The sequence below is a fragment of the Diabrotica virgifera genome, chromosome 9 (genome assembly GCF_917563875.1).
Source record: "Diabrotica virgifera virgifera chromosome 9, PGI_DIABVI_V3a".
Lineage (NCBI taxonomy): Eukaryota > Metazoa > Arthropoda > Insecta > Coleoptera > Chrysomelidae > Diabrotica > Diabrotica virgifera.
Window position 1 is genome coordinate 69,537,644 of NC_065451.1, and position 15,589 is coordinate 69,553,232.

A 15,589-nucleotide genomic window follows, 5' to 3' on the forward strand; every position below is an offset into this window, starting at 1 on the left:
AGTCCGTTCTTTAATGGTAAAATATTGCAAAACCTCTAAATTTTAAAGAACCGCTTGGATTGACATGAAATTTGGCATACACATAGCTAATAAGTCAAAGAAAAAAAGTGATATTGTGCCGATATGTGCTTTTGCCCTGGGGGGGTTTTCACCCCCTCTTGGGGGTTAAAAATATTCGTCCAAAAAAAGTCAGGAAATGGATAAATTGGCTAATTTTAAGTAACTTTTGTTCTATAGAGTTTTTTCACTAACTCAATACTTTTTGAGTTATTTGGCAGTGAATATGTTGATTTTTTCAACAAAATAACCACGCTTTTAGACGGTTTTTCGCAAATAACTCAAATAGTAAGTATTTTGTCGAAAAAACATTTTTAAGCAAAAATATAGCCTGTAAACAATTTAAAAAAATGGTGTATATATCACGTCTCTACACCTAGTAGAAGCAGAGTTATAGCTAATGAAAAATAGGTTCATATTCGTCAAATTCCAAATGGAATATTTTAAGGTGAAATAACCAAAAATGAAGCACATTTCGGGGAAAACTCATTAAAACTTATTTACAGCGTTTAAAAAAAGCTTCATTTTTGTTTTATAAAAAAAATTTCTAGCATCAAAATTAAACAACTTAAGCTCAAAATAAAGTTAGTCCCTTTTGGTTTTGGTAAAAAATCGAGAAAATCACTCCCTAATTAGTATCTTAAATGAACTTAATTGTTACGACTTCACAAGTTTCTTGACTCGTATATATATTGTTTATATGACCTGTAAGTTTCATTGGTTCAAAGTCCTTATTATTTAAAGGGTTGTAGTTTAAAGGGGTTGAACGAGTCACTGATCACGAATGTATGCAAATTTAGAAACACCAAATCTTAATCAATTTTTGTCTAACAGAAAAACAAAAAAATACATGATATTCAGAAAAGCAAATCTGACTTTTTTTGTTTTTCAAGATTTTTGGTATCTCTAACAATTTTTAAGTTATTTTGAAAAAAAGCATATTTTTCAAAATTTAAATTTTTAAAAATTTTACTTTGAAACCAAATTTTTTCACAAATAAGCACTTTGAATCGATGAAACTTACACATCATATAAACACATCATCATCATTCTCTTTGCCTTATCCCTATGCGGGGTCGGCTTCCCTAATTGCATTTCTCCACACAATTCTATCTTGGGCCATATCAATGTTAATCCCCTTTACCAACATGTCCTGCCTTATCGTCTCCCCCCAGGTCTTCTTTGGTCTTCCTCTCCTACTCCTTCCAGGAATCTGCACTTTACAATACAATACAATACAAAAAGTTTATTTTGCCAAAAAAACAGAATATTACAATATACAACAGAGAATATACAAAACTTTTTAGACAAAAAAGGATCTTCTCACGATTATAAAACCGATTACAAAAAGTCCACCACAAAGGTAGACCTTTGCGAAAAGACCCCAATGAGAAGTAATATTTAATATAAGACAAAAGAAAAAATTAATAACTAAACCAAAACTGAACTGTGTTGAAGGAGAAGGCATTAACAAATCAAATACGATAATATTTATAATATAACTTCTAGACCCAACGAAAAAGTGCCAAGGACGAGAAGCCGGACAGTGTGCAGATTCTCGACAGCTGGATAGATGGTAGAAAAATAGTTGTTAATAATTTAATTTAGTTAAGTTGTTCTTGTAATAACATGTTTCTTATATACTTTCTAAATTTAACCAGAGACAAGTTTTTTGTTCTTTTTGACAGCCCGTTCCACATTTTGACAGCTAGATAAGAAAATGATTTTTGGAAAGCCGCAGTTCTGTGACGCGGAAGAAGAAATGTTCCAGTGTTCCGTGTAGTATGTATTCTAGACAAATCTGAAAATTTTTCATTTAAATATGGAGGTTTCCCAGTCTTAACAATTTTGTATATAAAATTATACATATGTTGCCTCCTTCGATAAACCATTTTGAGGATGTTATGTTGATTAAGGTAAGGTGTTATATGGCGATTATACGGAATTCTATATGAAAATCTTACACAACTATTTTGGATTTTTTGGATTGACTTTTTAAGTAACCAAGATATAGAGTCGCCATAAACAACGTCACCATAATCAAACAGGGACAAGACAAGAGTATTGCAAAGATAATATTTTTGTTTAGATGTTAAGTATTTTTTTATTTTATATAAATTTTTTAATCTGAGATATCCTGCAGTTAACTTTTTCTTTACATGTTTTTGGAAAGAAAGTTCATTATCAAAGATAATACCCAAATTTTTTGCATGTTTTACAATGGGGATTGGATTGTTATTAATGTTAATTTGTAATGTATTTTCGATAAGCTCTCTGGCATTTTTATTTTTATTTATAATTATTATTTGCGATTTGGATGCATTTAATTGTAAATTGTGATTTTCTGCATATGAAGATATACATTTAAGGTCCGCATTTAATTTATTTTGAGTGTCTATTATAGTGTGTCTATTTATAGGTATTTTTAACTGGGAGTCATCAGCAAACTGCTTAAATTTGCAGAATTTAATGCAGTTTTTCATGTCAGCAACATAAATGGAAAATAACAGAGGTGAAATTACCGAACCTTGTGGGACGCCATTTTTAACTAATTTAAATTCTGACTTATCAACACTTGAGTCTTTTTTAACAAGAACACAACTAAATCTATTCGTCAGCAGGTTTTGCATGAGATTGACTGCACTGTTGGAAAAGCCAAAGTAATGAAGTTTGGCCAACAGCATCTCGTGACCAATAGTATCAAATGCTTTACTAAAATCCAAAAGGGTCATGCAAGTACTATTTTGTTTTTCTTCATTTTCTCTGATGTCATTCAAAATGCTGACAAGTGTTGTAGTGGTACTAAAATTTTTCCGGAAACCCGACTGGCAATCAGGTATTATTTTGTTAATTTCAACAAATGACTCAATTTGATTATATAAGTGCTTTTCAAAAATTTTAGATAAGACAGGAAGTATACTTATTGGTCTCAGATCTTTCAGCTCCTTTGGTTCAGGTATTTTAGGTAATGGTTTAATTATAGCTTTTTTCCAGCCAGATGGATAGAATGAATTTAAAATACACGAATTAATTATATTCAATAATGCATCTGCACAAAAAGGGTAGCATAATTTTATATCTTTTATTGTTAACCCATCATCACCAGCTGCATTAGACGATATTTTGGAGACGATTTTATTTAAATTTTCCCTGTCCAATAGTGTAAAATTAAACTCGTCAGTGTTGTCTGTAAGCCTGTTGCTTTTATAAAATTCTATCAAATCTGTAGAAACTGTGTTGTTTTTGTTATCGATTTCTGAAAAAAAGTTGTGTATATTTGTCGCATTGTTAAGATTATCTGGTATATAGAATTGATTTTCGTTATAAGTAAGATTGAGTTTTTTTGCTGTTTTCCAAAATTCCTTCCCTTTACTCTGTCCAAATGTATTAAAAAATGTGATTTTTTCCCGTATTATAGCATGTTTGGTAAAATTCCTCAATTGTCTGTAGTACTGTAGAGACCCTTCCGTTTTTGTTCTCATATATTTTTTATGTGCTTTATCTCTAAGCTTAATCAACTGCTTTATGTTGGTAGTTATCCATGGCAAATAAGGTTTTTCGGAAATTTTCCTGGTTTTCACTGGAGCATGCTTATTTAAAATTTTATTTATGTGAGAAGTGAAAATCTCCACTTTTTCTTCAATACTATCAGTCACGAAAAGCTGCTGCCAATCGAGCATTCTTCCTTCTTCCATTAATAAATCATAAATGATGTTACTGTAGTCTCTGTACGTTACAGTTTTTTTGTGGCAGGTTATTTTAGGTAGATTCAGTATTGTATAGACCAGGTTATGATCCGTCACACATTGAGATATTGCCAATGATCCTGATTTTATGCATTGTATGTTTTGACTAGTAATAATTATATCGATTAAACTAGATGTGTTATTTGTAAAATTAAACCTCGTGGGCTCTTTAATATGTTGATCAAATTGTAAAGTTTGTAACAAGTTTTTTAGTCTGTTTGGATATGTTGTATTATTTAAAAAGTTGATATTTAAATCGCCGACAATAATAATGTTCTTATGTGCAACGGTTACATAACCCAGTAAATCCTCAAACTGGTCTAGAAAAACAGATTCGCTTACAGAAGGTGGCCTGTAAATATTAATAAGTATATAGTTTATATTTTTTACAGTGAATTCTATGGCAATGTGTTCGAAAAAGGGAAAGTTTAAATTAATCAAAGAAAATTTTATATTATTTTTAATATAAAGTGCAACGCCACCCCCTCTTGCTAATCTGTCCTTTCTTACAAACCTATATCCCGGAAGTCTGTAGGTGAAACTTGGCATGTCGGAGTTTAGCCAAGTTTCAGTCAACCCCAACATGTCAATGTCCAATTCCATCATATAGTTTGTAAACTCGTCAAAACCAGTATTTAAAGATCGTACATTTAAATGGCCTACTGAAAAATTACTCAAATTGCTTATTAAAAAATCGTCGTTATTATTTTCCAACTGTCGAGTGCCCAAATAATTAGCCATATCCCATAATAGCTCCTCTCCCCGCACCAATGTAGGTCAAATTACCTCTTCCCAGATTACACAGCTCAGTTTTGCCCAAAAGATTATTTAAAAAAGTTTTAATAACTAAAAAAAGTGCCCTAACTAAATATTTCATATTTTTCAATTTTATCTCACAACCCGCCTATTTAACTTTATCTAAGTAGTTACTAATGTCCCGGAAAAAAAGAAAGAAAAAAAAAATATATACAAAAAAGAAAATCTACTAATAGATAATAACATTTTTTAAAGAGTTTCTGTTTGTTTTGTTATTGTTTACAATTTTACAAAGTAAGTATGCGTATACATATACATAAATTTTTCGACTTTTTGAATAAGATGGAACGATAAGCCTACCCATTATTATATTATTATAATGTAAGTTTGCTACTAGGCTATTAATATTAGTTAACGAAAAGTTTTGATATTTTTTGATATCGATTCGGAAGAAAAAAATAACAAAAAATGAAGACATGAATAATAAACAGTATAGAAAAGAGCCAGTTTTTAAATGTTAGAAAGGTACCTAGTCTTATAATGTAATAATTTTATTATTAAATATTGTATTATTATAGACAAATATCACTTATCTACACAAACAATCAACATAAAACACAGCATACAAGGTTACCTTCAGCAAAGAAGAGATGTAAATAACTTTAATCCATACCATAATTCGGTGTTTTATTAATTCATAGCATAGTGGTTAGTTTCCATGATAAATTTTTTCCAATTCGGGCTCACTGTGAATGCGAAAAACTTTGTTAATTTTATTTTTCACGAAAACATTGCCGTTAAGCACCCACGCACTATTTTTTGAGAAAAGCTGTATGGCCTTCCTAAACAAACTAAGACGTAATTTTGTTAAATCTTCTTTGATTTGCACTCCCGAATTTTTGAGATTTTTTCGGTTTCTCAAAATCGACTCTCTCACTTGGCACGTCGTAAACCTGACTAAAATTCCGCTTGGCAAATTGTTATCATTTTGGTTTTTATTAGGTATACGATGGCATTTTAATAGTTCACTTTTTTCCACGTTTATTTTCAATTTATTTTTAAACAGGCTTAAAACTTTTGCTTCAAGGTTTTCTTCATTTTCACTATTTAGACCGAAGATTCTGATGTTTTGATTTCTCGATGTTTGTTCATGGTCGTCAGACATTTTCAGGAGTCGTTTGTTTTCTTCAACCAATGTGTTTACTTGGGATTGAAGGGCATCAATTGCCGCCGACTGCTGATTAAGCCTTTCCTCCAGCTTGCTCGCTACAATTCCTGCTACTTTTTCAGCGATTTCTTGCAAGTATTTATCATTAAAAATACTTATTATGGCACCTTTGATTTTGCGCATGTCTGTCGTTGATATTACCATAATGGCGACTGAACCACTTTAGATTTTGTAATATTCACCAAATTTTGCAAACAAATAATAGCGAATCTCACTGTAAATGTATTGTAAACACAAAACAATAGTTTATACTACACTTTATACTAACTTTTGTAATTAAAAACTGTATGCAATTAACTATATCGGGAAAAATTTGAAGAGCGGTTGCAAAACTACAACGTACTACTCGTGCGCCATCTCATCCTATCCCTTCACTTCAGCTATTCACTTCAGCACTTCAGCTATTCTTCGTATTGGGTGGTTAACGTCTCGACGTTGAACATGACCAAACCATCTTAACCTATGCTCTCTCATTTTGGCATCAATTGGTGCCACACCTAGACTTCCCCTAATATACTCATTTCTAATTTTATCCTTCTTTGTCACTCCACTCATCCATCTAAGCATTCTCATTTCCGCCACATGCATTCGCTGTTCCTCTTTCTTTTTCACTGCCCAACATTCAGTTCCGTACATCATAGCTGGTCTTATGGCTGTTTTATAGAATTTTCCCTTCAGCTTCATTGGAATTTTTCTGTCACACAACACACCACTCGCTTCTTTCCACTTCATCCATCCAGCCCTAATTCTACTGCATGCATCTCCATCTATTTCTCCATTACTCTGTAATACCGATCCTAGGTACTTAAAACTATTGCTTTTTACAATCATTTCACCATCCAAAGATACCATTTTATTTGTAGTAGCTCCATCTTTAAATGAACATTCCAAATACTCTGTTTTTGTCCTACTAAGTTTTAAACCTTTTTCCTCCAGAGCTTGTCTCCACTGTTCCAGTTTTTGTTCTAAGTCTCTTTCACTATTTCCTACTAACACGACATCATCAGCATACATTAAGCACCATGGAATGTTACCCTGTATTTTCGCTGTTATCTGGTCCAAAACTAATGAGAATAAATACGGACTAAGCACAGAACCTTGATGCAATCCTACTTTCACATGAAATTTATCAGTCTCTCCCACACCTGTCCTAACACTAGTCGTTACTCCCTCATACATATCCCTCACAATCTTTACATATTCACCAGGGACTCCTTTCTTATTGAGTGCCCACCACAGAATCTCTCGAGGAACTCTATCATATGCTTTCTCAAGATCAATGAATACCATATGAGCGTTTGTTTCTTTACTCCTGTATTTTTCCATCAACTGCCTTATAGTGAAAATTGCATCTGTTGTTGATCTACCCTGCATAAAGCCAAATTGATTCTCGGATATTTCGGTCTCTTCACGTATCCGTCTATCAATTACTCTTTCCCATATTTTCATGGTGTGGCTAAGCAGTTTTATAGCCCTGTAGTTTGTACATTGTTGTATATCTCCCTTGTTTTTGTAAACAGGTACCAGTATACTGCTTCTCCATTCGTCTGGCATTTGTCCAACTTCCATAATTCTATTAAATAGACCTGCTAGCCACCTTGTTCCTGTCTCTCCCAATGCTCTCCATACTTCCCCAGGAATATCATCTGGTCCTACCGCTTTTCCTTTCTTTATTTTTTGAAGCGCTTGAGCCACTTCCTCATTGGTTATTTTGGTGACCATTGCTGCTACTGTATCCGTTGACTCTACAGGCTGTCTGTCAAATTCTTCATTTAATAAGCTGTCAAAGTACTTTCTCCATCTCTTTTTGGCATCCCTTTCGTGAACTAGTATTTTATTATTTTCATCTCGGATACATCTAATCTGATTAAAATCTTTTGCTTTCTTTGCTCTCTGTTTGGCTATTTTATATATCTTCGTTTCGCCTTCCCTGGTATCAAGTTGATCGTATAGGTTTGAATACGCTTCTGCTTTAGCTTTTGCTACTGCTACTTTCGCTTCCTTTTTGGCGACCATATAGTTTTGAAGATCTATGTCCGATCTGGTTTCTTGCCACTTTTTATATAATTTTCTCTTCTCTTTTATTTTTCCTTGTACTTCATTTGACCACCACCAAGTCTCTTTATCTTCAAACTTCTTTCCTGACGTTTTCCCAAGTATTTCAATAGCCGTCTCTCTAATAATATTGGCCATTTTTCTCCAAATTGTGTTAGGGCTTCCTTTCATGTTCCAACATATTTTTTCTACTATTCTTTCCCTGAATAGACCTTCCTTCTCATCTTTTAGCATCCACCACTTGATTTTTTGTGGTCCTCTCCGATATCATATAAACACATCATAAGTAAAATAATTTGTGGAGCGGTAACGATTAATTACATTTAAGTTGCTAATTAGGGGGTGGTCCTCCCAATTTTTTTTTGCAAAAACAAAAGGGACCAACTTTATTTTGAGAGTAACTTGCTTAAATTTAATGCTAGAAACTTTTTGTAAAAACAGAAATAAAGCTTTTTTAAACACTTTAAAAAAGTTATAATGGGTTTTCCCTAAAAAAGTGCTTAATTTTTTGGATATTTCAAGTCGAAATATTCTATTTGAAATTTGGTGAATATGAATCTATTTTCATTGGCTATAACTCTGGTTCTACGAGATCCAGAGACCTAACTCTTACACCATTCTTTTTACTTTTTTATAGGCTATATTTTTGCTAACGTTTTTTTCGACAAAATACTTACTTTTTGAGTTATTTGCGAAAAACCGTCTAAAAATGTGGTTATTTTGTTGAAAAATGAACATATTCATGTGTTGACTTGGCGAAAAAGCTCTATAGAACAAAAGTTACTTAAAATTAGTCAGTTTACCCATTTCCAGACTTATTTTGGACATATATTTTTTCACCCCCAAGTGGGGGTGAAAGTCACCCCCAGGGCAAAAGCACACATCGGCACAATATCACTTTTTTTCTTTGACATGTAAGCTATATGTATGCCAAATTTCATGTCAATCCAAGCGGTTCTTTAAAATTTAGAGCAAAACCCGTGAAATAATGGACTACATAGAAATAAATGGAAAAGCATTACAACAGTACCAAAGAAACACAGCAAGCTGTAAATGACAAGAGTAATCCAGCTCATCCAAAAATAGGATTTTGAATGTCATGTCATTAGCTATAATTCTTAGGGATTGTATTTAATGGTTATTGAATGAATGAACAATATTATACCTATCTGCACTATAACTTACTTGATAACTTTTTGTTTTTCTAAATTCCAGATAACAACATTCTGTTCTAAACCTGAATATATGATGTTATGGTCAACGGTGGATAAGCAGTTAATTGCTTGATTTGTGTCACTATTGAATGAATTTTCTAAGCCAGCATTTGTGATTGAATATAACAGCAAAACACCAGAAGTTGTTCCTAAGACTATTTTTGGACTAACAACTGACTCGGAATCTCTTCGTTTTTTCTTTTTTGGCGAACCACCCTACAAAAATTGTTATAAAAACAACTGTATTCAATTAAAAGCACATGGTTGTTACCTTGTATTTTACAGAATCGTTTTGAATGAAATGTAAACATGTACATGGTGAAGTCAAATGAAAGTCGGGAGTAAATTCCTGTTCGAAGGTATTGGACAATGTGTCCCATATTTTTAATTTACCATCCGTGGATAAATGGGCAAAATATTTTCCGTCTTCACTGAATTGGGAAGCCATCTCAAAAGCGCCATTAACACATGTTCTAACCTCAAATAAACCTCAAATAAAGTGACGTCACACGTCATAAAGAATATGACATTGACATATTTATGTCAACAGAGAAAAGAAAATTCTCTGGTAGACAATTTTTAGTCAATGATGTGTGCTAAAAAAAATATTTAACAATAAAGTCGCTATCATAAATGCAATTATAACGAAAAATTTTCCAAAATTATTGAATTATAAGATAAATGAAATAAAATTTTGACTTCATTTACATAAAATCTAAAAACAAGTCACAAAGTTTAATATTTTATGACGTCACTTCATTTTAAATGACTTTCAAACAAAAAACAAATCAACCTTGGAGGTGGAGGCCAATAGACCAAAGAAGAAAGAAGAAGAAAAATAAATTAACCTAACAAATAATAAACAACATTATTTTTAATAAATAAAAATAAATTCAATTTGTTATGAAATGGAAGATGATTGGGATATTGAATGTTCAGATGATGAACTTAAGGACTGCAAAGGTCCTTGGGAACCCAAACCTGAAGAAATAGATCGGTTATACACTTTATTGGACAATGGAGAGATACAAGAATTAATCTGGAAATGTCCTGGATATCGTTCCCCTTCTCCGGAATTTACGGAAGAACCGGATCAGGAAGACGAAAATAAAGAGTTAGTAGCACATTTATGTTAAATATTTGAGTATGGTACGTTTAGCAGTAAATGGTTGACTTCAATGGTCAATACTTGTACTGGTACTTCAATAGTATAAAAGGCCCAGTTTCAGGTAAAATTTAAATATGTTTGAATGTTTGTTTTTCTATAATCTTAGCAATTAAAATAGATTTAATTTATTTTAAAACTCATTTGAAAACATTAATTTCGGGTATATGTATAAGGCAAAGCAATAGCTATTTGTATAACAAGGGAGGAAAGTGCTACTTTTCCTCCCGAGAATGAAGTTTACTGCCCGACGCGTAGCGGAGGGAAGTGATCATTCAAGGGAGGAAAAGGCACTTTACTCCCATGTTATACATATGGTTTTTCCACCTTCCTCAAATAACAAGTCATTTTTTACTTTTACTTAATATATTTATGTAACTAACCAACAAAATTTATTAGAACTAAAACCAACAAGTAGGTACATTATAACTGTCAACTGTCAAATATAAGTCAAATTATTAATGTAAACATTGTTAAATCAGAATAACAATTTACTGTTTTTTCCATTCTGCAAAATACAGAGTGTTTTTAAATAAACGTTAAAATCTATAGATACTTACGTAATAGAAAATAGATATTGTACAGGGCGTCAATAAGTTTATTTCATGAATGAAATACCATGACGTCACTTTTACTTTTCCTCCCTAGGGAGGAAAAATATTTTAGGGAGGAAAGTACAACTTTGCTCCCTACAATCAGGTCCGGAAAAGTATACTTTCGGTAGAGGTAGGTGGAAAAATATTTTTCCACCTACCTCTACTGAAAGTATACTTTTCCGGACCTGATTGTAGGGAGGAAAGTTGTACTTTTCCTCCCTAGGGAGGAAAATATTTTCCCTCCCTAGGGAGGAAAAGTAGAAGTGACGTCATGGTATTTCATATAACTTATTGACGCCCTGTACAATATCTATTTTCTATTACGTAAGTATTTATACCTACATTTTAACGTTTAGTTATAAAGCACCCTGTATTTTGCAGAATGATAAAAAATAGTAAATTGTTATTTTGATTTAACAATGTTTACATTAATAATTTGACTTATATTTGACAGTTGACAGTTATATTGTACCTACTTGTTAGTTTTAGTTCTAATAAATGTTGTTGGTTAGTTACATAAATAAATTAAGTAAAAATGAAAAAATGACTTGTTATTTGAGGAAGGTGGAAAAACCATATGTATAACATGGGAGTAATCATGTATACATGATTACTGCCCGCCGCTACGCGAGTAATCATGTATACATGATTACTGCCCTCCGCTACGCGTCAGGCAGTAAACTTCATTCTCGGGAGGAAAAATAGCACTTTCCTCCCTTGTTATACATATTACATCGGTTTTTTGTTTTTGTTGTCGTAATTATTGTAAATTTTCTGGATTCTTTGCTTTATTATAGGAGTACCGTCTAGTCAGTGTTAATTGTCAAAAGACCAACTCTGTCTACCTCGGTTGCTTATCGCTCCGGGTGGGTCTTAACAATGGGCCAGGTAAGATAAATTTAATAATATTTACGACCGCACTAATTGAAGTCAACCATTTACTGCTAAACAAACCATACAAACTATGACCAAAAATTTATTTTACTTGTTATCCTTATCTGATTTACCTCTTTTATATATGTCAGTGGTCACCATCTCAGATCTACATTCTATCGTTTTGCGTCCAAATTAAAATATGCTCTTTAAACCAGGTTGTTCTTCTCCTTCTGTAACACATTTTAAATGACTAGCTTATTTATGTGTTCTTGCTTTAGTATCCAGAAGTCCATACTTTAGTATCAAAAACATGTAATATCTTAGTGCTTCTTCTCTCAGTTCTAATCTAAGGTCTTTATTGTAGAGAATTGGTTTCATTTTTACAAATACATTTCATACTATTTCTATCCTGGCCCTTATTGGGGTCCGGACAAATAATCCCCGGACAAATCAGGTAAAAGCACCAAAGCTGGACAGTGAACCAAAGGATGACACTTCCGAAAAAAAACTTTTATAAAAAGAATGTTTTTATTCTTAAGCCAATAATATCTGTGACAGAGACTACTAGCGCCATCTGTGTATTAATGACGCAACGATACAAGTATCTTCCTGCATAAAATGTCAAACTAGAGACAGTTGTTGTTTGCATGTGACAGAGTAAATACGTTTGCCCCCATTTCTTGTTACTTTGGTTAAGGACGCCACCAAATTCACAGGTATGTTTTAACCACTTTATTAGGACATTTTTGTTTCAGTTTTATTTTGTTGCAAACACTAATGTGTAAATATAGTGTAAATATACTATGAATATTAGAATCAATTTTTTTCTTTTGCTAATTAGATTTTTGTAAAAAATTAGAGTGTCTACTATTGGTTCCAAAATAGTCAGTATACCTAAAGGATGACATGCATGTCTACTATTGGTGTAACAACAAAATTCATTTTTAAGTTCATGTGTGTACAGTTATCAACACTATTAACCTACAGAAAAGTGCTGTAAAAATTTCACCAGTTTTAAAGCACTCCATCCAATAGTAGACAGGGTGTCAACTATTAGGGAGCACTTGATGTCAACTATTGGTGCTGTTGTTGATTATGTTTTTGTCCTTAGATTGTTTGGTCAAGATGCGGCCTATCAAAGGGCAGATGTTCCGCTACACTGAAGCAGACATGGAAGCAGCTATACAGGAATGCAGGCGAGGTGTGCCAACTTCAACTGCGGCAAAAAAGTTTGGTGTGCCAAGAGTAACTCTTCTGAATAAAGTAAAGGGCAAAACACCAATAAAACGAAAAATGGGAAGAACATGTTACCTTACAGAAGAAAATGAAGCTATGCTTGTAAAGTGGGCAAAGGCGATGGCTAAGCAAGGTTTCCCAATAGGGAAGGAGAATTTGCTAGATAGTGTGAAGAAAATGGTAGACGATCTCAATATTGAAGTTCCTTTCAAAGGGGGTAGACCCGAAAAAAAATGGTATAACAGTTTTTTAAAACGTCATCCAGATTTAGTTACAAGACAACCTCAAAATTTGACTTCATCCAGAGCTTCAGTCACAACACCTCAGTTGAAAAGATGGTTTGAAGAAGTCAACACATACTTACAGGATAACAATTACCAGGCCATATTAAACGAACCTGATAGAGTTTTTAACATGGATGAGACTGCAATTTACCTCAATCCAAAGGGCAATAAGGTGTTAGCAGCCAAAGGAGACAAAACAGTGTACCAGCAAGTCAATACAGATGAAAAATAATGCTTTACTCTACTTTTAGGTGGAAATGCTACAGGCAATGTTTTACCTCCTATGGTTATTTTCAGATACGAGAGGATACCGAGAGAGCTAAGCATGTCAGTTTCGGAATATTTGGGTATTGGGCGCTCCGAAAATGAATGGATGACGATGGAAACCTTTTATGAATATATATGTAATATATTTAATAAATGGTTAGATGATAATAATATTCGAAGACCAGTCATACTTTTCATAGATGGGCATAATAGTATGGTATAGTTAGACCCAAACCCAGACATCCAAAGTGAAAGTTATCCTCTAACACCAAATTGTTCTATATGCTCCATATAATGTTCAGAAAAAAGTCACACCATTTTGAGCGTCGGGTTTGGGGGGGAGAAATCTGCAAATTCGTAGTTTTTTATGTTTTTCGTCAATATTTCTAAAACTAAGCGGTTTAGCATGAACAACCTTCTACACAAAATTGTTCTACATTAAATTTGAAATAAAAAAGGCCCTATGCATAACCCTTCTAAAATGAACGGTTCCAAAGTTACGGAGGTAGTATTCTATAATTGGTCCAAAAAAAGGCCTAACCCAGACATTAAAAGTAAAAGTTTTCCTTCAACACCAAATTGTTCTATATGGTCCACATATTGTTCAGTAAAAAGTTACACCATTTTGAGCGTCCGGTTTGGGGGGGAGATGGGGGAGAAGTGGGTAAATTAGTAGTTTTTTTAGGTTTTTCGTCAATATTTCTAAAACTATGCTTTAGCGTAAGGAATGATCTATAGAAAAATATTCTACATTAAATTTAAAACAAAAAAGGTTCTATACATAATTGTTATAAAATCAACGGTTCCAGAGTTACGGAGGGTGAAATGTGGAGGTTTTCGTTACTTTTTATATTTACCGATTTCTCCCCCCTCTCCCCCCCAAACCCGACGCTCAAAATGGTGTGACTTTTTTCTGAACATTATGTGGACCATATAGAACAATTTGGTGTTGGAGGATAACTTTCACTTTGGATGTCTGGGTTTTTGCTATAGTTATATCATAAATATTGCCCAATAAATATAAAAAGTATCAAAAACCTCGACATTTCACCCTCCGTAACTCTGGAACCGTTAATTTTATAACAATTATGTATAAAACATTTTTTGTTTTAAATTTCATGTAGAACATTTTTGTATATAACATTGTTTACGCTAAAGCATAATTTTAGAAATATTGACGAAAAACTTAAAAAAACTACTATATTACCGGCTTCTCTCCCATCTCCCTCCCAAACCGGAAGCTCAAAATGGTGTAACTTTTTACTGAACGATATGTGGACCATATAGAACATTTTGGTTTTTGGAGGAAAACTTTTACTTTGGATGTTTGGGTTAGGCCTTTTTTTTTGGACCAGTTATACTATACTACCTCCGTAACTTTGGAACCATTCATTTTAGAAAGATTATGCATAGGGCCTTTTTTATTTCAAATTTAATGTAGAACAATTTTGTATAGAGGGTTGTTCATGTTAAACCGCATAGTTTTAGAAATATTGGCGAAAAACTTAAAAAACTACGAATTTACCGATTTCTCCCCCCTCTCCCCCCCCCCCCAAACCCGACGCTCAAAATGGTGTGACTATTTTCTGGACATTAGGTGGACCATATAGAAAAATTTGTGTTGAAGGATAACTTTCACTTTGGATGTCTGGGTTATGCCATCTTTTGGATCAACTATACTATACTATAAGTCACATCTTTCTTTCCATCTTAGTAAATTTTGCTCAAATAATGGCATTATATTAGTGGCTCTTTTTCCTAATGCCACACATTTACTGCAGCCCATGGATGTTGCTGTGTTCAGAAGTTTGAAGGGTACCTGGAAAGCTGCAGTTCACACTTGGCGTTTGGATAACATTGATAATCCCCTTGTGCGCAAAGTTGATTTTTGCCCATTGTTGAAAAAAGTAGTGGAAGAAACTTTAGCGCCTGAAATATTCAGAAATGGTTTTCATAAGTGTGGCCTCTTACCATGGAATCCTGATGAAGTATGTTGTGTATCAAGGGAACCAACTGAAGAACTTAAGGAATTGCAGACAATGGCAAAAATCAAAGAACTTGAATCAGGACTAAAATTCTTAAACAAATATATTGAAGCTGACAAAATTT

General features: G+C 33.1%; 1 protein-coding gene across 1 annotated transcript in view; it reads right to left on the reverse strand.

The window, feature by feature from the left end:
- The window catches only part of LOC114338139 (WD repeat-containing protein 43), an 86,355-nt gene extending 76,792 nt beyond the window's left edge, over positions 1-9,563 (reverse strand). Inside the window, exons 1-2 of the mRNA XM_050662449.1 lie at positions 9,328-9,563; positions 9,028-9,272 (exon numbers count right to left, since the gene is read on the reverse strand). Of these exons, the coding sequence (XP_050518406.1) occupies positions 9,028-9,272; positions 9,328-9,504 (422 nt within the window). The 5' untranslated portion in view covers positions 9,505-9,563. The remainder of the gene's footprint in view (positions 1-9,027; positions 9,273-9,327) is intronic.
- Positions 9,564-15,589: the final 6,026 nt, after the last annotated feature.